This window comes from Panthera uncia, unplaced genomic scaffold, assembly GCF_023721935.1.
Source record: "Panthera uncia isolate 11264 unplaced genomic scaffold, Puncia_PCG_1.0 HiC_scaffold_73, whole genome shotgun sequence".
In the NCBI taxonomy this organism is placed as follows: domain Eukaryota; kingdom Metazoa; phylum Chordata; class Mammalia; order Carnivora; family Felidae; genus Panthera; species Panthera uncia.
This window is the reverse complement of record NW_026059902.1, coordinates 12,118-38,890: the sequence shown is the minus strand read 5'-3', so window position 1 is coordinate 38,890 and position 26,773 is coordinate 12,118. Positions and strand designations below refer to the sequence as shown.

The following is a 26,773-nucleotide window of genomic DNA, read 5'->3' as shown; positions in this document are numbered from 1 at the left end:
CGGGCGGGCTGGGGCGGCGGCGCGGCGGAGCGCGGCGCTGCAGCCATGGCGGGCGGCGCGCGGGTGTCGCTATTGGTGCTGCTGGCGCTGCTCGGGCCGCAGCCCGTGCCGGGCCGGCCCCGAGAGCGCCTCCGCGTGCGCTTCACCCCCGCCGTGTGCGGCCTGCGCTGCGTCCATGGGCCCACCGGCTCCCGCTGTACCCCGACCTGCGCGCCCCGCAACACCACCAGCGTGGACAGCGGCGCGCCCGGCGGGGCGGCCCCGGGGGGACCCGGCTTCCGCGCCTGTGAGTGCGGGGTGGTGGTCCCGAGGGAGGGGCTCCCAGGGGGAGGAGGATCCCCGGGGACGGGAGAGACAGTTCCCCCAGGAGAGGGAGCCCAGATTCTGTGTACGGTAGTGTTGGGGAATCCCTGGGGTATTAAGGAAGGGAGACTTAAATTCCTGGCTTTTGGGGTTGAGTCCTGAGGGTCCCGATTTTGCAAGCAATGAGGGTTCGCAGGGACCTGTGGCGTCCCACGTGAGGGGACTGGGGCAGGCTTTCATGCCTTTGAGTCAAAGTGGGGGCTACCAGAATTGAGGAGCCTGGGAGCTTTGGGGAAGGGGGCCCCAATGCTGAGATTGTAAGGAGTCCTTGGAGACTAAGGGAGAGTTTCAGAGCCCCGAGGGGTGTCCCAGTTTCTTTATCTTTGGTTGGGAGGGGTTAGGAAAGGATGCAAATGCCTGTGAGGAGGGGGGTTGGGGTGAGGAAAGTTGATCGGCAGAGGAGCTGAGGGGGACAGGGTCCCTAGAAGGAGGGTCTCTGCGGGACTCTGAGTTGCAAGGGTCGCACGTGGGAGAGAAACCCAGATAGGAGGCCTAGGGGAAGGGGCGCCCCCTGGGGGCAGAGGGGACAGGAGGGTGCGCACCAGGCACCCCTACAGATAGGGAGCCCCCCGCCGGGTTCAGGTGAGGTGGGGAGGGTGGGTCACCTGTTGGCCCCAGGGTGCAGGGATGGGCGGGCTCTCGGGTCGCGGCCTACCTGCCCCCAACCCCAGAGGCCCTCTGGAGTGGGGAGTGGGGGCCCCTGGCTCTGAGAACTCGCCCAGCCTGGCCCCTAGCCAATCCAGCCCTGGCCGGCGTGAGCTCATCTCCCGCCTGAGCCCCCGCCCGCTGCCACTCCCTCCCTCCTCCCCTTCCTCCCTCCTGCCTACACTCCCTCCCGGCCCAGCCCCAACGCGCCCGTGCCAGGCGCCGTGCCCAGGCGGGTGCCAAGCCCCTGGAGGCACAAGAGTGGCATGTGAAGGGGGGCTGACCTCGGCAGGACCCCAGTGTCCTCAGCTCCTTATTCCTCCAGAGGCGTGGGCCATGGAGTTGGCCGTGCCCATGTAGCAACACGTCCTGGGTGTGGGAGCCCCAAGGGAGCTGGGTGGGGGGCCAGCATTCAGACCAAGAGAAGGCGGAGAAATGCCCGAGGAGGCTGGGAAATGCCCTGAGACCTAGCTGGATTACCATGCCTGCCAGCAGAGACCCTTGCTATTTTGGAATCTTGATTCCTAGTTAAGCCTCTCCGGCTACTCAATTAAGGACCCTTATTAGGACACTCTGGAGTCCTGCCTGGCCTGACTCTCCTAACTAGGGGAGCCCAGAGTCTCAGCCTTCAGACCCTAAGCCTCCTCCCCACCCCTATCAACAGACTCCAGAGACCAGCCCCTCCAGTAAAGTTCCCTCCCATTCTTCTGATGTAATCCCCCAAACTGTGCCCCTCACCAGACAACCCTGTAGTATTGTCCCTCAGCTACTCCTCCCTGCTTCCCACAGAAACCCTAGACTACAGGCCCTATGTAGTGATAACTCCACTCCCCAGCTGAATTCTCTTTCCACAAAAGACTTCCATTCTCTTATATTTACAACTAAGTGCCATCGGATTCCCGATTCCTGTCTTTCCAAGCCTCGCTTTTCCAGCTGACCACCCTCCCCAGGAACTTCTGATCCATCTATCTTCAGAGAACCCCAGAGGGTCTTGCTCAGCTGATTCTCACAAGAAGACTCTCCACAGACACTGTGACCGCCCCCCTAGGCAGCCATTCATCCAAAGACTTGGGCACCTAATTCCCTTAGTTGAGAGGGGATGTGAGATCCACAGTATCTTAGAATCTTCTCAGACAATTGAGGCTCTTGTGTGCTGGGGACTCCCAGGGAATCCCATTTCTCCATGTAAATCCTTTTCTCAGCACCCTCAAACTAGCTGTCCCCTAGAAGGCACTAGAGTCCTGTCTTCTGGGCAACTTCCCCAAAGGATTTAACGGACTTCTTCTGTTGAAAGGGAGCTTCGGTTTCTTCTGAGCTAGGCTCTCTTTCCATTCTAGAAACCTTAAGCCATCTTTGAATCCCAGAGTACTGCACTCTATGTGATCTCCTTCCAGGAGTCCAGTCTCTTTACCCTTCTAAATTGAAGGGGCTCCCTCTACGCTTTCCCTGTCTCCAGTGTGTGGCTCAGAATCCCACACACGCCTTCCTGGACGGCCCCAGCCGCCTGCCCCCGTCCTCCCCTCCGCACAGCTGTCTCCAGCTGTTCTCTGCAGCCCCGGGGGAGAAAGGGAGGGGGTGCCCTCGCCGGATACGTCCGGCCTTCTTTGGCTCAGCGGGCTCGGGGCTCCCCAAGGGTCCGGAATGCGGAGCCGCCGCCCTACCCCCGCCGCACCCCTCTCTTTGTTTACCCCGCCGCACAGCTGGCAGAGCCCCGCCCAGAGGTGGCCTGGGGCCCAGCGAGGGCGCGCAGAGGGGAGAGGAGGCGCGTTCCCGTCGCGGCCCCGCCCCCGGGCTACAGGAGGCGGGAAGGCAGAGCTAGAACTCTGGAGCGGGAGCGGGAGGGGAGGTGGGCGGAGACAAAGCGCGGTGGGTGGGGCTAGGACGCCCAGATAGCCGAGGAGGTGGGGCGGGAGGAGCGTGAGCCCGAGAGCCCGGGGAAATCCGCGTGAGGAAAGGAAGGTGGGCGGGGCTAAAGGCAGCAGGTTAAACACCTAGATAGGCGAGCTTTAGAATCCCGGGGGTAGAAGGTAATGTGGGCGAGGCTCTTAGAAGGCGAGGCATAGCCAGTGGGCGGAGATTGAGTGTCGTGGACCTGGCCAGACGGAATGTGCGCGTGCCTAGAATGCTAAAGAGACAGAGTTGGGAAAGGGGAGTGGTGTTAGGGGGTGGCCAAAACGTTGATTTAGGCAATGGAAGAGACCAGCGCCGGGTCTGCGTAGCTAGAACAGCAAAGAATCCAGCCTGTTGAAAAGATGGGCGGGGCTAAGTGCTAAGGAAAGAACTTGAGTGGTCGCGGCTGAGCCAATGGGCGGGGACAGCGCTGCCTGGGTGGGGCTGGAACGCGGTGGACTAGACCTCAAAGTGGGACTCGAGAGGAAGGGCGGAGTGACCTGAAAGTGAAGAGCGGGAGGGCGTGGTGAACTAACCCAGTGGGAGGAGCTATACCAGAGGGCTGTAAGACCGGACCCAGCCAATGCAGGTGGTCTGGGTGGGTGGGGGTGACACAGGACAGCTCAAGGCGGAGCGGCTTACAACCACTAGGTGACAACGTTAGGGACTGAGTTAGCCTCTCTCCTCCCCCTCCCCCCCCAGTCCTGTGTCCCTTGATCTGTCACAACGGCGGTGTGTGCGTGAAGCCTGACCGCTGCCTCTGTCCCCCGGACTTCGCTGGCAAATTCTGCCAGCTGCATTCCTCAGGCGCCCGGCCACCGGCCCCAGCCATGCCAGGTCTCACCCGCTCGGTGTACACCATGCCACTGGCCAACCACCGCGACGACGAGCACGGTGAGGAGGGCGCGGCCAGGGTCCCCTCTGATCCCTCTGTCCACTACCTCGCAGTTTCTCTGACCCCCATCTTTCCTGCCTTCCCCTAAGTACCCTTCTCCAGTGCGCCCTTCCGCCCATTCCTAGTCCCAGTCCGTAAGAACTGGGGTGTAGACACCCCTTTGCCCCGCCGTGCCTCCCTCCAGGCGTGGCGTCCATGGTGAGCGTCCACGTGGAGCACCCGCAGGAGGCGTCCGTGGTGGTGCACCAGGTGGAGCGTGTGTCCGGCTCTTGGGAGGAGGCGGACGCCGAGGCAGTGGCACGGGCGGAGGCGGCGGCGCGGGCGGAGGCGGCGGCGCCCTACACGGTGCTGGCACAGAGTGCGCCGCGCGAGGACAGCTATTCGGATGCCTCGGGCTTCGGTTACTGCTTTCGAGAGCTGCGCGGAGGCGAAGTGAGCAGAGGCGGGTGGGGAGGGGCCCGGAGCGTGCCACCACGCGGGGGCGCGCTCACCCAACACTTTTCCCACAGTGTGTGTCCCCGCTGCCCGGGCTCCGGACGCAGGAGGTGTGCTGCAGAGGGGCCGGCTTGGCCTGGGGCGTTCACGACTGTCAGGCATGCTCGGAGCACCTGGGTAAGTCCCAGGGCGTCCCTGAGGTGCTTGGAGCTGGGGAGAGGTGATAACCCCGTGACTCCTGGTACCCTGCCCATAGACAAACCCTGTTCACAAATTCTAACCACACGTACCCTGTTGTGGGGATCATTTCCAGTCTAGATTTATCCATACCGCTCTGGTACCGCCCACTCCACTTTCTGACTTTGTTTACTCTGTTCTCACCCCACATTTATACCATGGCCCCACTCATAAATTTCTGGAACCTCCCACGTTGCCTTCTGCCAGACCGCTTATCTCAGGCTCACCTTGCACTCAAGCCACACTCATCTTTTAATCTCTCCCATCCCTCTTTTGTCCCCGCCCATCTATTTTGGCTCCGCCCGCCCCTGGCCCACCCCTCTCTTCTCTCCACAGGCATTTCCGACCGAGTGGGCATCCCAGATGGACCGTGTCCAACCGGCTTTGAAAGGGTTAATGGGTCCTGCCAAGGTGAGCGGGGGCAGGAGTGGGAAGGGCTTGGCTCTACGAGCCGGGCTGGCAGGGAGCTCATCCCTGATGCCCCTGAGCCCACGGCATTCCTCCTAGATGTGGATGAGTGCGCGACCGCCGGGCGCTGCCAGCACGGGGAGTGTGCAAACACGCACGGTGGGTACACGTGCGTGTGTCCGGACGGCTTCCTGCACGACTCGTCCCGCAGCAGCTGCATCTGTGAGCCACGGGAGAGGGTTGAGGCTGGATTGCCCGCCTGTCCGCCAGGCCCTCAGACCCCATACCAGAGCACCCCGGGGTCTTTAATTCCCTTAGACTCCCACGATCCTCCCAGACTCCCGGGTCCCCCCAGTCACTCTTATTAGACACCCCCCCCCCCAGAACGTCTCGGATTCTTACATACTCTCAGACTCCCTGGACCTTCTTCAGCCCCTCTAAGAACCCCTCAAACTTTTAGATCCATATCCCTTCCGATCTTCAGACTTCCTTTAGCTTTTCTCAGGCCCCCAAATCCCTTCCTCTCCCTCGACCACCAGACCTTCTGCAGACCTTGAGATCCTTGTCAGATTCTCCCATTGCCCCCTCAGGCCCTAAACCTTTCTCACACCTCCAGACCCCTCACCTCTCCTGAATGGCCTTTACAGACCTCTTCTGAATGGCCTTTACACCCACCAACCCCTCCCGGGGACCATCCTCCTGTCTCCTAGATCCCTTCGCCCCCACCGTTCCCTAGAAAGCCCGCCCTGAAGAATTTCCTCCCCCACCCCCAGCCCAGCACGTGATCTCAGAGGCCAAAGGGCCCTGCTTCCGCGTCCTCCGCGACGGTGGCTGCTCCCTGCCCATTCTGCGCAATATCACCAAGCAGATCTGCTGCTGCAGCCGCGTGGGCAAAGCCTGGGGTCGAGGCTGCCAGCTCTGCCCACCGTTTGGCTCAGGTGAGCAGCCTCCTGCCCGGCCTATTTCTAGACTTGACTAAACGCGGTGCCCACCCTAGGTGCCCCAGGCCCTCAGATCCCCAGAGTGGACTCCACCGGGGTTCCACCTCACCTTTGGCCACCCCCACCCACCCCTGAGACAAACCCCTTCGCATCAACCCCAGCCTTGACTACCCCTAGCCCTTGAGATATGCTGCCTGCCCAACCCTGTCCCCAAGCGTTGGCCAAGTCTGGAGTTCTAGAGATCCTGCCTTCAGTCTAAGCTCCGTCCCCACCCCAGATATGCCCTTCCCAGAGACGGTCCCCTGGCAGTGTAGCTTCTACCTAAAAACCAGACCCTTCAACAAACCAAAGCAGATCCCACCCTCAACCCCTGTCCCTGTCACTCTCCCAAATAGGGAAAAACATCCTTGGTCCCACTCATACCCTCAGGGACGTCCCATTCTTTGGCCAGTGTACCACCCCAAACCAACATCCAACCCAAACCCCTGACACACACCCAGGCCAAACCTTGCCCCCAGTCAAGGCCAGATTCTAGATTCCTCTTCTGTCTCATTCCTTCCTGCTTTCATGCCCTCTCTCTGCCCCTCTCCCTCCCTTTCTTGTTCCTAGAGGGTTTTCGGGAGATCTGTCCGGCTGGCCCTGGCTACCACTACTCGGCCTCTGACCTCCGCTACAACACCAGACCCCTGGGCCAGGAGCCACCCCGAGTGTCCCTCAGCCACCGGGCTCCACCCTCCACCGTTCGGCCACCCACAGGTGAGCTGGCCTCTAGAGGAAGAGGTGTCATCTCTGAGGGGCTGCCCTAGCCTCATAAGGAGGGGGACACCCAAATCCAGCTCTCCATTCATTGATATTCCTTTGTTTTTTGTTTTTTGTTTTAAACCAGGCTTTCTGCCCACACACCGTCCAGAACCCCGACTTGAGCCAAGGCCGGGCCCTGAGCTTCCCCTGCCCAGCATTCCTGCCTGGTCTGGTCCTGAGATCCCCGAATCAGGTGCAGTGGAGGGGATCGAGGGCATCAATGGGGGTATCACAGGTGGGGGTTCTAGCGGGGAGCTCTAAGGTGAAGATTCCAGGTTAGGGATGTTACAGCCAGAGGACTTAAGGAATGCGTGGGAAGAGAGAAAGATTTGGAGAGCTGAGTGTTGGGTAACATTAGGAGCTGGTGTCAGACAGCCCTGGGTTCAAGTTCTCACTTGATCGCACAAGTCATTTAACCTCTCTGAGCCTCAGTGTCCTTATCTGTAAAATGAGGATCATTGTGAGGATTCACTGAACTATCCCTGAAGAGTCTGCCACATAGTAAGTGCTGAGTTAATGTTGGACAATTGTTTTTCACACAGAGGGCACTAAGAACGTATCTCGGTCAGAGGACCGGAAAGCAAATATTCAGAAATGGAGACTTTGGGGGTGGGAATAAGGGGAATTCAGGCAGAGGATCTCATGAGAAGTCCCATAATAAAGGAGCGGAGGATCAGAGGTGGAAGAGGGGTGGGGAGGGACAGACATGAGGGTGTCTTAGGCAGAGCGTCTGAAGGAATTGTACGGGGGTGAAAGGGACAGAGGATTCAGAGATGGGGGAACCCTGGCTGACTGGACTCCCCAGGTCCCTCTGCGGGCGTGTGTCAGCGCAATCCCCAGGTCTGCGGCCCAGGACGCTGCATCCCCCGGCCCAGTGGCTACACCTGCGCGTGCGATTCGGGTTTCCGGCTCAGCCCGCAGGGCACACACTGCGTCGGTGAGCCCGACAGAGAGGGTGGACGGAGGCGGGGCGGGGAATCTCTGCCAACCTCCTCCTGACCAGCCCCTTCCTGGCCCTCAGACGTGGACGAATGCCGCCGCGTGCCCCCGCCCTGTGCCCCCGGGCGCTGTGAAAACACGCCAGGCAGCTTCCATTGCGTGTGCGGCCCGGGCTTCAGAGCCGGCCCGCGGGCTACGGAGTGCTTGGGTGAGAAATCCGCCCCGCCCAGCTCCAGGCTCCACCCCTGCCCGGGTCTCCCTCCAGCAGTTCCCGCCCTCCCACGCTTCCCCACGCTCCCGGTCCCGCCCCCAGACCCGCTCCAGCTCTCCCTTCGGCCCCGCCACGGCTTCTTCCCCGCCCAGCCGGCTTTTCCCGACGGGGCGGGTCCCTGCTGTACAACTAGCCGACTTCTCTCCCCAACCCAGTCCCGCTGCGCTCCTCCCTTGGCCCCGCCCCCACCATATTCCCAACTAGCTCCCGCCCTCCCTCAGGCCCCGCCCCTGTTCTGCAACCGCGGCAACCTAGCACCTGACTCCTGATTCCTAACCTGCCGCATCTGGGCCCGGTACTCTAAACGCCCCTTGCCTCGCTTCTGCCCTCCCTTGGTTCGGTCCCCATAGCCGCCCTTCCCTCCATTGCCCTGCCTAGATCCTGCCTTTCCCAAATTGCCCGCCCCCCCCCCCACAGTTCCCCTCTCCGCCTCTGCCCTGCCCGGCTCCCCAGTCCTCATCTTGCCCTGCCTTCTCACCTGCCCCGCCCCGCGTCCGCCTACGCCTCAATCCTACCCATTCCTTGCTCTCCTTACTGTCCCTGGCTCGCTCCCCAGTTGGGCCCAGGCCCAAGTCTGGCTCCGCCCCTGCCCTCCCCTCCTTCCATCCTCCCAGAGCCCTCGGAGGGCGGGCGTGGGGGGGCGTGAGGGGGAGTGTCTGCCCCAGTCTGAACCTCCGGGTTTGTGACTACAGACGTGGACGAGTGCCACCGCGTGCCGCCGCCGTGTGACCGCGGGCGCTGCGAGAACACTCCAGGCAGCTTCTTGTGCGTGTGCCCCGCTGGGTACCAGGCTGCTCCCCACGGAGCCGGCTGCCAGGGTGAGGAACTGACAGGGACAGAGGGGAAGGGGATGTGCGGGGAAGGGTAGAGTGGCAGTGATGAGGGATGGAGAAACTGAGCAAGAGGCAGGGGGAGGCTGATTGCTGCGAGACGGGGCGGGGGGGGGGGGCAAGTTCTGAGAACCAGACACGTAGCCTGATGGCTGTAGAGACACAGTGACACGGGGACGGAGAGGCCAAGTGATCGAAAACAAAAAAGCTGAGTCATTGAGGATGGAGAGGCTGGAGGATGGAGAGAGATGTCAGTTCTGGGGGAAGGGGGTAGAGTTATGGAGAACAGGACAGAAAGAAGCCGACTGATGCTGACTAGAGTTCTAGGAGGCGGACAGGAAGCTTGGGGATTGAACAGGTAGAGGGATGTGGGGTGAAGAATTTGAATAATGGGGAATGGGGGGGGGCAGAACGAGACAGACAAGGAGGCAGACTGATGGAGGTCAGGGAGGCAGAGGGGAGCACGGGGTGGGGGACATAAAGGTGTGACTCTGGGCCCCTTGCCCCGGGCAGATGTGGACGAGTGCACGCAGAGCCCAGGCCTTTGTGGCAGAGGGGTCTGTGAGAACCTGTCCGGCTCTTTCCGCTGTGTTTGCCCGGCTGGCTTCCGGGGCTCGGCGTGTGAAGAAGATGTGGATGAGTGTGCCCAAGAGCCACCGCCCTGCGGGCCAGGCCGCTGTGACAACACGGCTGGCTCCTTCCACTGTGCCTGCCCTGCTGGCTTCCGCTCCCAAGGACCGGGGGCCCCGTGCCAAGGTGAGGGTGCCGAATGCAAGCCCACTCCACCCCATTTGCTGTGGGGACTGGAAAGAGACATGGTTGGGGTCAGAGAGGCAGACTAATGGGGCTTGGTGATGGAGGACAGGGGCAGAGGAGTACTGAGAGGGTGGGGAGGGTCTGATTCAAGTCTTCTCCCCTTTCTGCAAATATGAGGGTGCTCTCCCTTCCGCCTCCCTTTTGGAATGATACTTTTGTGCTTGTGGGAACCCTAGGGAGGGGACAACTGACATGGGGAGGGCAACATGCAGGAGGTGGTGCCCTAGCTTCACCCTGGCAGCTGGAGAGACCATGAATGGGGAAACAGGGAAGGAATCTGTCCTCCTGGGAGATGGGATGAGCCTGGGCAAAGTCCAAGAGACTGCCTCCAGACTGCAATGTTGGGGTAGGTGGTGATGGCAATGGAGATGTTTGGGTCCAGGCCCCTTTCTCAGCCCCACTGGTTCCCTCTGCCCCAGATGTGGACGAGTGTGCCCGTAGCCCCCCGCCCTGTGCCTATGGCCGGTGTGAGAACACAGAAGGTGGCTTCCAGTGTGTCTGTCCCACTGGCTTCCAACCCAACGCTGCCGGCTCTGAGTGCGAGGGTGAGGCCGGGGAGGGAGGGAGGCATGTGGATGGGGGAGGGGGGCTTTGGGCTGCTCCTTCAAGGCCACCTTCTCCCCTGCCCCCCAGATGTGGATGAGTGTGAGAATCATCTGGCATGTCCTGGACAGGAGTGTGTGAACTCACCTGGCTCCTTCCAGTGCAGAGCCTGTCCTGCTGGCCACCACCTACACCATGGCCGATGCACTGGTGAGACCAAGCCCTGGCTATGACCTTAGACCTGCACTGTGACCCCTGACCTGGCCCATTATCTCCTGACCTGGACCTCAATCCTCTGGACTCTGATCCTCAGAGTCTGATTGTGACTCTTGACCTAGATTATGGGCCTCTGACCCGTATTGCGAGTCCTGGCCTGGACCACCACTCTTGACTCTGAATGTGACTTCTGATTCTGTGGCCCATGAACCCTCAACTTGTCTGTGACATTTGAACCTAACCATTACCCCTACTGATAAACTCTCCCTACAACCCTGATAGCAATTGTAACCCTTCTGATCCTGACTGTCCCTTGACCCTGAATGTGACCTGTGACTCCTAAACTTGACCATGACATTTGACCTAACCATAACTCCTGACCATAACCCTTGACTCTCTGTGACCTTTGATCTTGTCTCTTTCATTGACCCTGCCCATTCTCAGAATACCTTCCTGGTGTATTGGGTTCATGATCCCTGACCCTGACCCCTGACTAGAGGCAGAATTCTGGACTCTGACTGTTACCCCTGACCTGAATTGGTCTCAGATTCCAGTCACTGACTCTAACCCCTGATTTAACAGAATGCCATCCCATCATCTTGGTTTATAATACCTGACCTCTTACCCTAATTAATTTCTGACCCCAGTCCTCGTCCAGAGTCCCTTCACTGACTCCAGGATCCTGGCACAGGGAATTGCCAGAAAACCCGACCTACAAGACCCCCAATTGTGGTCGTCAGAATCAGGGAATCTTGGTCTCTCCAACCTGCTCCTGCTATGGATCTTTCAGCTCATATCCAACTCAAGACACTACCCACCAACTTCTCTAGAGACCTCTGCCACAAGAGGATCCATCCAGTGTCCCTAAACCAGACCCTCCCCCCCCCTTTTTTTTTTGAGACAGTGAGAGACAGAGCATGAGCAGGGGAGGGGCAGAGAGAGAGAGAGGGAGACACAGAATCTGAAGCAGGCTCCAGGCTCTGAGCTGTCAGCACAGAGCCCTACGAGGGGCTTGAACTCACGGACTGTGAGATCATGACCTGAACTGAAGTCGGATGCTTAACCGACTGAACCACCCAGGCGCCCCAAACCAGACCCTTTCTGAAACCCCTGTTCCCACAGATGTGGACGAGTGCAGTTCGGGTGCCTCCTGCGGCCCCCATGGCCACTGCACTAACACCGATGGCTCCTTCCGCTGCAGCTGCGCGCCGGGCTACCGGGCGCCGTCGGGTCGGCCTGGGCCCTGCGCAGGTGGGCTGGGTGGGGAGAGGGCGGCGAGAGGACCGGAGAACCTGGGGGTGGGGTCCGGGCTCCTGGACAAAGCCTGATGGGGAGGTAGAAGCTGGACTCAAAGGATGTGGGTGGGGCTTAGAAACCCGCCCTCTGGGGTGTGGCTTAGGGGCGGAGTTGATGCTTCTTGGGCCAGGACCCCGCAGCCCTATTTCTCCCATACCCTAGATGTGAACGAGTGCTTAGAGGGAGACTTTTGTTTTCCCCACGGCGAGTGCCTCAACACCGACGGCTCCTTTGCCTGCACTTGTGCCCCCGGCTACCGGCCCGGACCCCGCGGAGCCTCTTGCCTCGGTCCGTACCCAGGCTGGGCCTGGATCGGGAAAGGGTGGGCTTTCACCCAGAAAACCGGGACGGGGAGAGGGCGGAGGCGGCGCCTGACGTTTTGGACTGAGGTCTCAAAGCGTCAAAGCGGGGCTTGTGGAGCCTCTTGGCGTCGGCCAGGGAGGGGAGGGGTTTGGAGGGGGAAAGGCGGAGTCGGGATGAGCTGCTCCGTGATTGGAAAGGACGGGGCCTGAACGCGTCGGAGGGGTGGGGCTTTCAGGGAAAGGAGGAGCCTAAGGCAGGCTGGGGGCGGAGGGGGGTGGGAAGAAGGGGAGACCTCAGCCAGAGAGGCGGGGCAAAGGCGGTGGCGGGGCTTGCCCGAGAAGGGTAAGCCGAGGAGGTGGTCCGCGGTTTCGGACACTGTCCCGCAGACGTGGACGAGTGCAGCGAGGAGGACCTCTGCCAGAGCGGCATCTGTACCAACACCGACGGCTCCTTCGAGTGCGTGTGTCCTCCCGGACATCGCGCCGGCCCAGACCTCGCCTCCTGCCTGGGTGAGAGGCGCCTGCCCGGCCTGATCCCTGCCCCTCTGCCTCTCCTGCTCTGCCATTTGCCTCCACTCCGCTGCTTCCTCCCTTCCCCGCTTCTGACTCTCCTCCCCCTTCCTTAACTCCCCCACCTGTTCTTATTTGCCTCCCAGCCTCCCGTTTCCCGCATCTGACTGCTCTGCCTCCTTTCTCAGACATAGACGAATGTCGAGAGCGGGGCCCGGCCCTGTGCGGGTCCCAGCGTTGTGAGAATTCCCCTGGCTCCTACCGCTGTGTCCGAGACTGCGACCCTGGCTACCACGCGGGACCTGAGGGCACCTGTGACGGTGAGACTACTCTCCTTCTCCGCTCCTGTCTCTAGAACTAGTTGCTGGAATGAGCTCCCTTGGGGACGGAGGAGGAGCACCCTGCCTTCCGGACTTGAGGGGAGGGAAGGAGCCGTCAACCAATGCACTTAACTGTGTCCCCATCTCTGTGGTGGAAATAAGCCACCAGGGTGCCCTTGCATTTTCCCCTGGAGGTGAGGTGGGAAGATGGGGGGGGGGGGGGGGGAGACACTCCTACCAGATACCAGGCCAAGCCTCACTTCCAGAAGCAGCCCTCTCTGCTCCTCTAGCTCAGTGCACATTTTAGGCTAGACCCCAGCAAGACATCTCCTCCAGGAAGAACTGTTAGCGCCTCCACAGCTTCCAGTGGGTTTCTTTCTCTCTGGGTCCCTTGAAACCTGCCTTCTTTCACCTTCCACCACTCCCTCTACTTCCAGCTGCCCTCCGGTCACCGAGAGGGGCCCAGCCCGGGGCTGTCCTGGGCCCATCCTTTCCCAGTTCAAAATTCCCCAGGTTCCACCATGCTGGGCCTTGCCCGTTTAAACCCCACCTCCCAAGTTCTATTCCAAGTCTCTCCCGATTCTGTGCTTTCCCCATTCTTCAGACTTCTCCAGCGCCCCAGCCCCGCCCCAAACGTGTAGGCCCACCCCTTCCAGTCCCAGCCCCTTCCAGTCCCAGCCCTTGCCTGCCCTTCTCGTTCCTTATGCCTTCCCCCACACCCTCCTCCCTCCCTTCCCGACCCCCCTGCCCTGTTTCCCCACCAGGCTCCAGCAGGGTACTGATGAGACAGGAGGCTGGGGCTAATGGAAGGATTTGTTTTTGCATAGTGTGTGGGTCAACATTTTGGGGAGCAGATGAAATGACTGTGGGCTATCTTTGGCTCTCTGGCTGCCAGACCTCTGATCCGTGGAAGCCTAGTTTCAGGGGACTTCGTTCATTCATTCTGCAGGAATTCATTAAGCACCTACTGTGTGCCAGACAGTGGCAATGAGCCAGACAAAATCGATGCCCTCACGGAGCTGACGGTGGGGGGGTGGGAGTGGGGGGAGGGAGAGACAGACAGAAAGTATGTCAATAAATTCAAGCTTCATTCAGCAAACAGTTTGGGGGCACACACTGTGTGTCAGGCACGGTTCCATACCCTGGGGTTACAGGGGGAACAAGACAGATACAAGTCCCTGCATTATGGAGGTTATAGTCTAGGGAGGTGACAGTTGGCATATTAAAAAATACATGGATATTTTTGACATATTAATATAATGTCAACTTTAAGAAGGGAAATAGGTGCCTGGGTGGCTCAGCTGGTTAAGCAGCTATTTTATTTATTACATTTATTCATTTTGAGAGACAGAGCATGAGCAGGGAAGGGGCAGAGAGAGAGGGAGACACAGAATTTGAAGCAGGCTCCAGGCTCCGAGCTGTCAGCACAGAGCCTGATGTGGGGCTCGAACTCACAAACTGTGAGATCATGACCTGAGCCGAAGTCGGACACTTAACCGACTGAGCCACCCAGGCACCCCTAAGCAGCTAACTCTTGATCTCAGCTCAGGTCTTGATCTCAGGCTCGTGAGTTCAAGCCCCATGTTGGGCTCCACGCTGGGTATGAAGCCTACTTTAAAAAAAAAAAAAAAAAAGGAAAATAAAACATGATAAGTGGACACAGATGATAGGGTGGGGGGGAAGGGGTACTAGGAGAGCTTGACCTAGACACTTGAGTGAAGTTAAAGAGGGAGCCATGCAGATAGCTGAGGGAAGAGTGTTCCTGACAGAGGAAACAGCAAGTGCAAAGGCCCTGAGGTGGGCCCACGTTTGGATTACGTGAGAAATGGCGATGAGACCTTAAAAGAGTCTCAACACTTCAGAAGCTCAGACTCCTAGAACACCGGATTTATAGGGACTTCTCAATCATGGGAACCGGAAGCGGCACCAGGAACTTGTGAATCCAGGCCTGTGACTCCCCTCCCCCCCCCCCACCCTACTCTTTTCCAGACGTGGATGAATGCCAAGAATATGGCTCAGCGATTTGCGGAGCCCAGCGCTGTGAGAACACCCCCGGCTCCTACCGCTGCACACCAGCCTGTGACCCTGGCTATCAGCCCACGCCAGGGGGCGGATGCCAGGGTGGGTGTCCATCAGGCACTGGGTGAGATGTGGAGGGCATGGAAAGTCCAGCAATGGCCTGACTGTCTGGTGGTTGCAGATGTGGACGAATGCCGGAATCGGTCCTTCTGCGGGGCCCACGCCGTGTGCCAGAACCTGCCAGGCTCTTTCCAGTGCCTCTGTGACCAGGGATACGAGGGGGCCAGGGACGGGCGTCACTGCGTGGGTACGGGGCTCGGGGGGGGGGGGGCAGAGGGTGGGGAAGAGGTGGGTCAGGCCCTGCTCCTCTCTGTAGACCTGAACAAATGTGAGTTCACACTTGGTGTGTGAACAGATATGAACTGACACATTCAGGTTGTAGAATTTAGACTCTGGAATATACAGCATTTCCCTTGTCAGTCAGGACTCTTCTGGTTGCAAGCAACAGAAACCCTATTCGTTCAGATCTTGTTTTGGGAAGGCTTAAAAAAATATGTGCATAAAGTCTGTAAAATGCACACTAATCTTTCTTTTTAATGGACACTAATCTTAAGTACACAGAAATATTTTCTTTTTTCCCAACATTTTGTGAGGAAATTTTCTTTTTTTTTTAACATTAAAAAAATTTTTTTTTCAACTTTTTTTTTTTTTTTTTTTTTATTTTGGGGACAGAGAGAGACAGAGCATGAACGGGGGAGGGGCAGAGAGAGAGGGAGACACAGAATCGGAAACAGGCTCCAGGCTCCGAGCCATCAGCCCAGAGCCTGACGCGGGGCTCGAACTCACAGACCACGAGATAGTGACCTGGCTGAAGTCGGACGCTTAACCGACTGCGCCACCCAGGCGCCCCTAAAAAATTTTTTTTAAATGGCTATTTATTTTTGAGAGAGAGACAGAGTATGAGTGGGGGAGGAGGAGAGAGAGAGGGAGACAGAATCTGAAACAGGCTCCAGGCTCTGAGCTGTCTGCACAGAGCCTGACGTGGGGCTCGAACTCACAAACCATGAGATCATGACCTGAGCCGAAGTCAGACGCTTAACGGACTGATCCACCCAGGCACCCCCCAAATTTTTTTAATGTTTGTTTATTTTTGAGAAAAAGAGAGAACACACACAAGTAGGGGAGGGGCAGAGAAGAGGGAGACAGAGAATCCAAAGCAGGCTCCAGGCTCCAAGCTGTCAGCACAGAGCCTGACGTGGGGCTTGAACTCACGAACTGTGAGATCATGACCTGAGCTGAAGTCAGACACCCAACCAACTGAGCCCCCCAGGTGCCCCTGAGGAAAATTTCTAACCATGCAGAAAATTGAAAGACCTGTAGAATGAATTTCTGCACACCACATATATTCCATATCATTATTTTATTATCCTTATTTCCTCATCTATCTGTCTGTAATCCATCTTATTTCTGGGATAAGTTTAAAGGTAAATTGTAGCCATCAATGCACGTCTCCCTAAGTTCTTCAGTATGCATAGCACTAACCAGATTTCAGTAGGCATTTACAGATTTTTTTTTTAATGTTTATTTTTGAGAGAGAGAGACAGAGAGAGAGAGAGGCAGGGGAGGGGCAAAGAGAGAAGGAGACACAGAATGCAAAGCAGGTTCTAGGCTCTGAGCTGTCAGCACAGAGCCCAATGTGGGGCTTGAACTCATGAACTGTGAGATCATGACCTAAGCTCAAGTCAGATACTTAAAACATTTTTTTAAATGTTTTTTTAAATTTTATTTTTGAGAGAGACAGAGTATGAGTGGGAGAGGGGCAGAGAGAGAGGGAGACACAGAATCTGAAGCAGGCTCCAGGCTCTGAGCTGTCAGCACAGAGCCTGCTGTGGGGTTCGAACTCACGGACCGTGAGATCATGACTTAAGTTGAAGTCAGACGCTTAACTGACTGAGCCACCCAGGTGCCCCTCAAGTCACATACTTAATGGACTGAGCCACCCAGGTGCCCCTGCAGATATTTTTTTATCTGAGGTTCAATTTATATACAGTGAACTGCATGAATCTTAATGATATATTCTTTACATTTGACAAGCACACAAGCTTGGTTTCTTTGAAAAAAATTAAAATGGTGAAGGCCTGGAATATGTTTGAACTTTGGGCATAGTTGGATCCAGGAATTCTAACAAAGCTAGCTGTCTCTCCCTCTCACCTCTGCTTTCCCCTGTTGTATTTCTGCTCAGGCAGACTCTTTTCAGAGTGACAAAGAAGGCCCTGGCATCTCTGGGCTCATATCCTCAGCTTGGCAACCCTAGGGCTAAAGAGGGAGGCTCTTTCTTGGTAGTTCTACCAAAAGTCCCAGAACTAGCTTTGATTGGCCCAGTTTAGTCACCGCCTATCTCTCTGAACCAGAGAAATGCAGTAATCTGGTTGGCCAAGCCTGGAACTTGTGCCCACCCCTCAGAGTAGATTTAACCCTACTCATAAATACGTGAGTTGAAAATGGAGGGACAGAGGGCTCCCAAGGAAAATTCAGGGTCTGTCACCGGAAGATAAGTGGATGATGGGGTCTGGGTCATGAAAAATACCCTTCTATTTGAATTTTTTTTTTAATGTTTATTTATTTTTGAGACAGAGACAGAGCATGAACGGGGGAGGGGCAGAGAGAGAGGGAGACACAGAATCGGAAGCAGGCTCCAGGCTCTGAGCCATCAGCCCAGACCCCGACGCGGGGCTCGAACTCACGGACCGTGAGATCGTGACCTGAGCTGAAGTCGGACGCTTAACCGACCAAGCCACCCAGGCGCCCCAATACCCTTCTATTTGAAAGCTCAGACTTTTAGAGCTTTGGAATCACAGATACCTACAACCATTGACTCTCCTTCCCCTCTGTCTCTTGCTCACAGATGTGAATGAATGTGAAACACTACAGGGTGTGTGTGGAGCTGCCCTCTGCGAGAATGTTGAAGGCTCCTTCCTGTGTGTCTGTCCCACCAGCCCTGAGGAGTTTGACCCTATGACTGGACGTTGTGTTCCCCCACGAACTTCTGCTGGTAAGACTGATATGTCTGTTTAACTGATGGCTTCAGGGCTCACAGAAAAATGATGTGGTCTAACCATTCCCGTCATGGGCAGGCTGCCATCAGTTAAATGTTGTTTTAAAGAACAATAAAAAATTCAGAACACGTGGGTTAACATGGGCGGTGGGACCGGGGCAGCCCTGTCCCTGACTCTACCAGATTCCTTCTTTCAACAAATGTTCACAGGGCATCCACTGTGTTTAGGCCTTATTCTAGGTACCAGAGACATGGTAGTGACCAGGAGAGACCACTCTTTCCTTAAGGAGCTCACAGTTCAGTGGGAGAATGCAGAGATATCACCAGAGAGTGACAACCAGAGAAATCAGGGCTGGAAGGAGGAAGCTCAGGCCAGAAGGAACAAGGCTGTGATGGGGAAAGGCTGGGGGATTATGGGAATCCAGAGGAGGAGCCTACCCCAGCTGGAGAGGGAAGTGAGAGCTTCCTATAGGAGGGGAGGTCTGAACTGAGAGCAGGAGGAAGAGTAGAAATAAGCCAGGTGATGTGGGTGAGGGAGGGCATTCTGGGCAGAGGACACAGCAAGGGCAAAGGCCTGGCAAGCCAAGAGAAGACCTGCCATGTTTGAGGAACAAAAATAAGTTCAGGGTGGCATGCTGGACAGAGCAAGGGAAGGGGTGGGGAGAAGTGAGGCCGCAGAAGGATGCAGTGCTAGACCACACTGATTTACCCTCTCAGGGGGCTGGCCTTTCCTGAGGGCACTGTGGCACCATGGGAGGGTTTTGAGTGGGAGAGGGGGATAATCAGAATCTGGCTGCCATGTGCAGGTGGACTGGAGGGGGTGACACTAGGGGCTGGGAGCCTAGGGAGCATCCAGGGCAGGGACCTGGGCAGGAGAGGAGAAGACTGGAGCAAGGCAGGGGCCATGAGAGGGGAGGGGAGGGTGGTGGCAGGAGGCGAGAGGCCAAGTGGAGAGGCTGTGGGCTGCCTGGGGGGGGGGGGGGGGGAGGGAGGTGTCCAGGTCCAAGCCTAGGTTTGGGGACAAAGACTCTGAGGCAAGCTGGGGACACGTTGGATGTGAGGACCCAGAAGGTAGCCAGGAGGCCAGAGGAATCCCCCCACCTCATCCCAAACTGCAGCTGGGATGATGGGCCAGACACCTGGGAGGGTGTGAGGTGCCAAAATGACAGGAGGTGAGAATGGGAGAAATGAGGACAGATGGTGAGAGGTGTGGCATCTGGTTCAGCCTCGGTTTGGGGGCCTCAGTTTCCTCGTCTGTAACATGGGGGTGGGAGGCTCAGCCCATGCTGGCTGGGCTAAAGCCCCTTGTTTCTCCAGGCACATTCCCGGGCTCACAGCCCCAGGCACCTGCCAGCCCAGGTCTGCCTGCCAGGCCACCTCCGCCTTCCCCACCCCGCCGGCCCAGCCCACCTAGGCAGGGCCCCGCGGGCAGCGGGCGCCGCGAATGCTACTTTGACACAGCAGCTCCCGATGCATGTGACAACATCCTGGCACGGAATGTGACATGGCAGGAGTGCTGCTGTACCGTGGGTGAGGGCTGGGGCAGCGGCTGCCGCATCCAGCAGTGCCCCAGCACGGAGACAGGTGGGCATGGGCTCCTGGGCGGACATAGGGCTGAGGGTTTGGGTAGAAATAGGCAGGCATGCAACTGGGACAGAGGACACATTTGGACATGGGCTGGGGCACTGGTACCGTACGGGCAAGAGTAAGCTGCCAGCCAGGCGGGCGTGAGGCTGAGAGGTGGGCACAAACAGGCACGGGGCCTGAAAACTTGGGTGAGCAGGGGGCAGGAGTAAGCCCTGAGATAGATGGGCGGGAGCAAGCCCAGGGTGCAGGGCAGGGGCCCGGGCCAGGGTGTCTGGGCTCAGCTTTGTCTCTCTGTGCAGCTGAGTATCAGTCATTGTGCCCCCATGGCCGGGGCTACCTGGCACCCAGTGGAGACCTGAGCCTCAGGAGGGGTAAGCTGAGACTTCAAGCCCCACTCACCCTCAGCCCCCAGGCCCAGCTCCATCTCACCCTCTCCGTTTTCTTCACCTCTATCTCCCATCCTTTTTCTCTGTCTCTACCCCGCCCCCTCGCCTATCTCCACCTTTCCCGATCTCTACCTCTGGGTCTCTGTCGCCACCTTTCGGTCTCTCTCTTTCCCCGGTCAAGCCTCAGAATCACACATTCCCCCCATCCAGCCGCCCCACACCCCGGCCCCATCTCTCTTGGTGTGGGGCGCACCTCTGACCCTCCTTCCCGCAGACGTGGACGAGTGCCAGCTCTTCCGAGACCAGGTGTGCAAGAGCGGCGTGTGCGTGAACACGGCCCCAGGCTACTCATGTTACTGCAGCAACGGCTACTACTACCATGCCCAGCGACTGGAGTGCGTCGGTACGAGCTTCGCCTGCCCCCCCCCCCATTCCACCCCTACCCCCTCCCGACCCTCTACCAAGCCAGCGCCTCTCTGGAATGTCGCCACCGCCAGAAGTCCTTCCCGAAGTCTAGACTCCATCTATCAGGCTGTCAACACACTGGGGAAGTGGGAAAGGGTAGAGGGCTACTTCCTGACCACTCCCTCCATGCCTCCCTAGATAATGACGAGTGCGCAGACGAGGAGCCGGCGTGTGAAGGCGGCAGCTGCGTCAACACCGTGGGCTCTTATCACTGCACCTGCGAGCCGCCACTGGTGCTGGACGGCTCCCGGCGCCGCTGCGTCTCTAACGAGAGCCAGAGCCTCGGTAGCCCCGCCCCGCCCCCGGGCCCGCCCCGCCCCTCGCTCTCCGGGCTCAGCCCCACGCCCAGGCCACGCCCCCGCGCACGTGCTCGGCCACGCCCCCTCCCGCCCTATTTACTCTCGGTGTCTGACTCTGCACCCACCGCTGGGCTGGCTGGGCTGGTGTCGGGATTTGCTCTAAAGCCAAGGTTCCGGAGGAGCCTGGCACTTGCTGGCCGTGTGTACCTGCACGTTGCTTATCGCCTCTTGGCCGCAGCTTCCTTCTGGCACCTTGGGTGGACTACCTTACAGGGTGGTTGTGAGGAATTTCATTTTCAGGACCGTTATGGGACCTGATCTTACAAAGTGCCAAAGCCGTGCTTCCTCTTATTATTTCCCTGTGTGTCTCTGTCTCCTTCCACCTCTCTGGGGTTTCTGTCTTTAGGTTTTTCTCTGAATTTCTGCCACTCTCTGGGTCCGTCTTTGTTTCTAGAGGTCTGTTCCTTTTCGTCTCTCTCTCCATCTTTACTTTCCTGTTCTTGGATTCTCTGACTCTTTGGATGTGTTTGTCTCTATCTCTTTGGGTCCTTTCTTTTTGCCCAATGACCCAAACTCTCTTCTCCTTCCACTTCCTGTGTCTACATCCCCCCTCCCCACACCCCCTGCTTTCTCCTCTTATGTGACTGCCTCATGCCAGACCAAGCACATACTCCCCTGGAGCTATCTCAGAGGCCTGGGAGTCAGATCACAGCTGAGGAGGAGCGTGTGGTGTTAGGCACTGGGTAGCTGGGCTGCTCCAGCACAGGAGATGGCCAAGAATTTGGGAGGGTCCTATCCTGCCTGTCCCACCCTGATGCATGCTGTCTCTGCCCTCAGATGACAATCTGGGAGTGTGCTGGCAGGAAGTGGGGGCTGACCTCGTGTGCAGTCGCCCTCGGCTGGACCGCCAGGCCACCTACACAGAGTGCTGCTGCCTCTATGGCGAGGCCTGGGGCATGGACTGTGCCCTCTGCCCTGCCCAGGACTCAGGTACTACGACCTGCCTGGGTCATACTCAGAGGCCGAGACATCCCATGAGACACCCACGCCCCACCCCACCAAATCCTGGACCCTTAGACCTCAAATACCAGTTGCTCAGACCCACCGTCCTGGCCCACAAACTACCTGGTCAGAGCTCACAGACCTCCGAGTCTTAATGTATTGGACACTCACTTCCAGGTGCCTAAGACCCCAACCCACAACCCCAGAGATCCCCCAAATCTTGGCTCTTGGAACTCCCGAGTCCCCCAATCTTTAGCCCATGGGAACTCAGTCCAGGCCCAAAACCCTGATCCTTGGTCCTCAGACCTCCAGGTCCCATGGCTCAGATCCCCTCCTATGCATCCTGGCCCCTGAGCCCCCCCAGTAACAGTCCTGGGACTCCCCAGTTCTGGTTCCTAAAACACCCCCCTCCAATTTCTCTAGGCCTCTAGTCCAATATCCCATGGGTCCTCCCTATTCCAGCACTTGGACCCTGATTCCTAGCCCCAGTACTTAGTACTCTCGATCCCAGCACCATGGAATCCCAGTCACAACCCTCAGCCCTAATCCTGCCTCCAGAAACCCTATCGGGCCCTGCAATCCCAGCCCCCTCATTTGAAGTCCCTCCCATGCCTCAGCCCAAGGCCCTCCTCCTCTCCTCTCCTCTGGGCTCCTCTTTCCAGCCAGGGAACATGAATGGTGGGTTCTGAGGGCTAACCACGAGGCTTGGCTCCTATTCACAGATGACTTTGAGGCCCTGTGCAATGTGCTGCGCCCCCCTGCATATGGCCCCCCGCGGCCAGGTGGCTTTGGACTCCCTTACGAATATGGCCCTGACCTAGGTCCACCCTACCAGGGCCTTCCCTACGGGCCCGAGCTGTACCCGCCACCCGTGCTACCCTACGACCCCTACCCACCACCTCCTGGGCCTTTCGCCCGCCGAGAGGCCCCCTACGGAGCACCACCCTATGACATGCCCGACTTTGAGGACGACGGTGGCCCATATGGTGAATCTGAGGCTGCGGCACAACCCGGCCCGGGAACCCGCTGGCGCTATCGGTCCCGCGACACGCGTGGCTCCTTCCCAGAGCCTGAGGAGTCACCTGAAGGTGGAAGCTATGCTGGTGAGCACTGCGGGCGAGGGATGGAGACCAAGACGAAGAGTCAGGTGTGCAGAGAGATGGAAACAGGGAAGACGGAGGGAGATAGATCCAGAAACAAAGAGAAGCTGGGGTCGGGGGTTGGCTCAGAGAGATGGGAGAACACAGATACAGTAGGAGAGAGCGTCAGAGAGCAGCGATGACGAGGGACAGAAACATACCTGCAGACCGAGGAGCTGAGGACAGGAGGAAAGTGATGGGGAGCAGTGCTAGGGAAACCTGGCCCCACGGCGCCCCCCACAGCCCGCGAACAGGACTCACGGTTTAGAAGAGGATATCCGGCCAGGGACGCGCACCGCCCCCCTCCCCGTTGGGGGTTTAAGATATAGAAGGCAGAGACCCCCAACCAAGGAGCCCCGCATTCTCCGCAGGCGCGCTGTCTGGGCCCTACGAGGGACTGGAGGCGGAGGAGTGCGGGATCTTGGATGGCTGCGCCCACGGCCGCTGCGTGCGCGTCCCCGAGGGCTTCACCTGCGACTGCTTCAGTGGCTACCGCCTGGACATGACCCGCATGACCTGCGTCGGTGAGAGGCGGCCAGGGCCAGCCTGTGCGGGGCTAGGGTGGAAGCCCTGACCGGAGGTTGGGGGGGGCGGGAGGTGTCAAGGGACGTCAAGGGGTTGGACCGACCAGGGGAAGCCGGAAGTGCATCGCGCGCAGGGATGGGATGTGCCTGAAGAAGGCGAGGTCAGGCCGCGAGAAGAGCAGAGCTTGACCTCCGGGCCGGGGGCTGGGCTGGAAGCAGGATTAAAGAATCCTGTAGAATCCCGCAGGTGTGATTGCTAGGGAGTTCAGTGCTACCGTGGGCAATTTGACCGCTTTGGAGAGCTCCCGTCTTATATGAATCATGTTTGCCTAGTTCAGGCAGTAGTAAAGCAAAGTGGTTACAATCAAGGACTCTGGGGGAGTCGGACAGACCTCAGGCTCAGTCCAGCAACTTGCTGTGTGACCCTGGACAGGTCACCGTCCCCTTTTTTAGTTTTTCTCATCTGAAAAATGAGCATAAGTTGTAGAATCCATGTCATAGAGTTGTGAACATCATTAATACTGAAATACAATGAGACTGAGGCCTGTGTGTAAACCAAGGTTCAGAAAAGAGAACTGAGTCCCCCAAGGACTCACAGCCAAAAAATAGCAGGGGACTGGGCACTCTGAGAACTGGGCAGAATGTGGGCTTGTTGTGTGATACTGGGCAAGGAGCTTCCCCAGGCTGCGTCTCAGTTTGCCCATATGAAAACAGAATCACTACCTACCTCAGGGTTATTAGTTGGATAAACACACATAATGTGCTTTAAACAATGCCTGGCATCGAGTAAGCATTAATTGTTGTGATATCATTATCAGTATTATTTTCCTAACAAAATCCTAGTGACATAGGCCCTACCATACCCATCTTATAGAACACAAAGCTGAGTCTCAGAGATGTTAAGCCACTTGCCCATGCTCACACAACCGGCAGGTGGTAGTGATTGGATTCAACTTCAAGCAGGAGGCTCAGCACCCCTTTGCCCCAGGGGCCAGATAAGCCGGCTCCAAGGTCCCCGGCCCTGAGCAGAGATCCTTGTACCCCCTTCTGCAGACATCAACGAGTGTGACGAGGCCGAGGCGGCCTCCCCGCTCTGCGTCAACGCACGCTGCGTCAACACCGATGGCTCCTTCCGCTGCATCTGCCGCCCAGGGTTCGCGCCCACGCACCAGCCGCACCACTGCGCGCCCTCCCGGCCGCGGGCCTGAGCTCCGGCGGTCCCAGGCTGTTTGCTCCGCGCCTGCGCACGCGGCTCCCTGCCGCGCACTCTCCCGCCCGCTTGCGCGCATGAGCACGGCGAGCCCGAGTGGTCGGAGAGGAAGGGCGCACGAACCAATGGAAGGAGGGATGCCCTTCGCTGCTCCTGCCACCCTCAGCAACTCCTACCGACGCTGCGGGGGCCCGGGACTAGCCCACGGCGCCCTTCAGGTTCCCTCTACTTTTTATGAAAAGTTTCAATTAAAAAAACACCTATTTTGTACCTTCTGCCTCTGCCAGTCTATGTCTCCGAAAGTCTGGCTCCAGAGTTTGTTCTCTGAGCCACTAAATTACATCCTCTTCCCATCCTTGACTCCGTGTCTGGCTCTTAATTTCCGTGCCTCTGTCGCTTAGTCTTTCTCCTATGTCCGTTTCTCTTTATCTCTGTTTACTATCGCTTGTCTATTTCATTTTCTCTGCCCGATGCTCTATGACACGGGGACCTAGTCTCTGTTTCTCTTTCTCTTTTCCTACCTCTCTGTTTTATTATCTCTCTAGTCTCATCTCGAGAGAGATCTTTTCCCCATGTGGGACCCCGGAAGGGGATGGGAAGGGTGGCCTCAGACCCTGCTCAGGGTGCTGCCTCTTTCCTCAGCTAGAGGGGACCCCAGATTTCCATACTGCCCAAAGAATTCAAAAGCTGTTCTGGGACAAGTGGGACTTGGGAGACGTGGGGGGGGCAGGAGTCCCTGGAGGGATGAACAGAGACCTGGGCCTCCAGCTAAGTTTGTGCTGTGGCAGGACAGGGAGTGGCAGTCCTGGTGGGTGGCCTGTGCAGGCACATATGGGAGTGAGAATGAGCTGTGTGTGTGTGACGGTAAAGTGTCCCGCACAGACCCCCCCCCCCACCCTAGTGGCCCCTGCCTATTTCCTGATCATAGTGGGGGGGGGGGCTGTGGGGGCAGGGGGAGTGTCCAACATCCTCCTCCCCCCTAAAAAGAACAAAAACGGCCTGGAAAGGCACAAGCTCAGGGTACAGGGAAAGGTTGGGAGTGGATGGGAGTGGAAGGACTCATTGGCACTGAAACAAAACAAAACAAAAGCCTGTATCTGAGTCATTCTTCACCCACCTATTAGTGTTACAGTCTCAAAGTCAAATGCTTCAGGCAAATGATGTTAGGGGAGCAGGTGCAGGATGAGAAAATCAAAGTACAAAGGTGAGGATACATAATCAGGGATATTCTGTTTAAGGGCCGGGATGGGTGGGTGGAAGAGAGAAGGAAACTTCCCTGTTTTAAATAATATATTTTTGAAAACCACCGTGTGGCTCTTATCTAGCCCACGAGCCACCAGCTGTACCACACCAAGTGCATTTCAGGCAGTGTAAGTGGGATACAGGGGCTCCTTCTTGACCTGAACCCCTGCTCACCTCTGGAGCTTCAGGAAGAGTCGAATTCCCAAGAGCCCCTGGTGCCACACGGAGGATCATACTAATAGCGCCTACTCTTCAGGCGTGTGGGTGGCAGGTAAATGAATCGTTCTGTATGTCAAGCACTTAGAACGCCACCTGGCACGTAGCAAATCCTCCATGATATAAGCATAACCATGGGCCTCTGGGTTAAATGCTGAGCCCTGTGGCTGGTCAGATGGCAAGGGCAGATGGCCAGATCTCCTTCTTTACCTGATCTCCCTCCCGGGGTGAGGGAGGAGGGCAGACTATATCCCCTTCAACAGGACAGTGAGAAACACCTAGCAGAGCACCTGACGGGAGGGGTTTCAGGCTAGAAGGGGCTCAACGCTCCACCAAAGGGGTGATGGCTGCACAAGACTGTACTAAAACCACTTTAATGGGTGAGTTGTATGGTACATGAATTATAACTCAATAAAGCCATCAAAAAGGGGGAAAAAAACTCTACAAAAGAGGTCTTGAAGTGACCCTCCAGTTGATACTGGAGGTAACCCTGCCCAAACATTTACCTTTCATTCATTCAGTCACTCAACAAATATTTTCTATATAGTGTCTGCTTTGTGGTAAATTGGGGACACAAGCAAACTTTAACCCGGCCTTAGAGGGTGGGAACTAGCAAGGGTTCCTGGAGGAGGAGAGATGTCTAAGTGATGTGAGATGAACCAGATAAAGCAGTGGAGGGGGTGTTCCAGGTGGAAGGAACAACATCTGCAAAGGTCTAGAGTTAAGGAAGGCAGATATCTTAAAAAAATTTTTAATGTTTATTTTCGAGAGAGACAGAACATGAGCAGGGGAGGAGCAGAGAGAGAGGGGGAGATGCAGAATCCGAAGCAAGCTCCAGGCTCTGAGCTGTCAGCACAGAGCCCAACACGTTGCCAGAACTTATGAACTGCAAGATCATGACCTGAGCAGAAGTCAGACGCTTAACCGACTGAGCCACCCAGGTACCCCAGAAGATATCTTTCAAATGCCTT

At 57.5% G+C, this 26,773-nt stretch overlaps 1 protein-coding gene across 2 annotated transcripts; it reads left to right on the top strand.

Moving 5' to 3' along the window:
- The first annotated feature begins 11 nt into the window (after positions 1–11).
- LOC125918385 (latent-transforming growth factor beta-binding protein 4) lies at positions 12–24,614 on the top strand. Of its 2 annotated transcripts, XM_049624388.1 has the most exons (30): positions 12–286; positions 3,601–3,792; positions 3,978–4,225; positions 4,303–4,405; positions 4,802–4,876; positions 4,973–5,095; positions 5,647–5,811; positions 6,424–6,570; positions 6,701–6,808; positions 7,421–7,552; positions 7,637–7,762; positions 8,518–8,643; positions 9,169–9,411; positions 9,891–10,016; positions 10,105–10,224; positions 11,353–11,481; positions 11,689–11,814; positions 12,216–12,338; positions 12,527–12,658; positions 14,648–14,779; positions 14,859–14,984; positions 17,583–17,729; positions 19,050–19,316; positions 19,619–19,690; positions 19,980–20,108; positions 20,309–20,455; positions 21,307–21,459; positions 22,194–22,574; positions 22,982–23,134; positions 24,188–24,614. In XM_049624388.1, the coding sequence occupies exons 1-30, from the start codon at positions 46–48 to the stop codon at positions 24,340–24,342; spliced, it is 4,647 nt and encodes a 1,548-aa protein (XP_049480345.1). In that variant the 5' UTR covers positions 12–45; the 3' UTR covers positions 24,343–24,614. The 2 variants fall into 2 exon arrangements, with proteins under 2 accessions (XP_049480345.1, XP_049480346.1); XM_049624389.1 differs by lacking the exon at positions 14,859–14,984.
- Positions 24,615–26,773: the final 2,159 nt, after the last annotated feature.

What these genes read in the sequence shown, in the direction of transcription:
- LOC125918385 (XM_049624388.1), top strand. Translation starts at nt 46, where the DNA reads ATGGCGGGCGGCGCGCGGGTGTCGCTATTGGTGCTGCTGGCGCTGCTC. An exon ending in GGTTAATGGGTCCTGCCAAG is followed by an intron (nt 4,877 to 4,972) that starts GTGAGCGGGGGC and finishes CATTCCTCCTAG; the next exon opens with ATGTGGATGAGTGCGCGACC. An exon ending in TCCCCCACGAACTTCTGCTG is followed by an intron (nt 17,730 to 19,049) that starts GTAAGACTGATA and finishes TTGTTTCTCCAG; the next exon opens with GCACATTCCCGGGCTCACAG.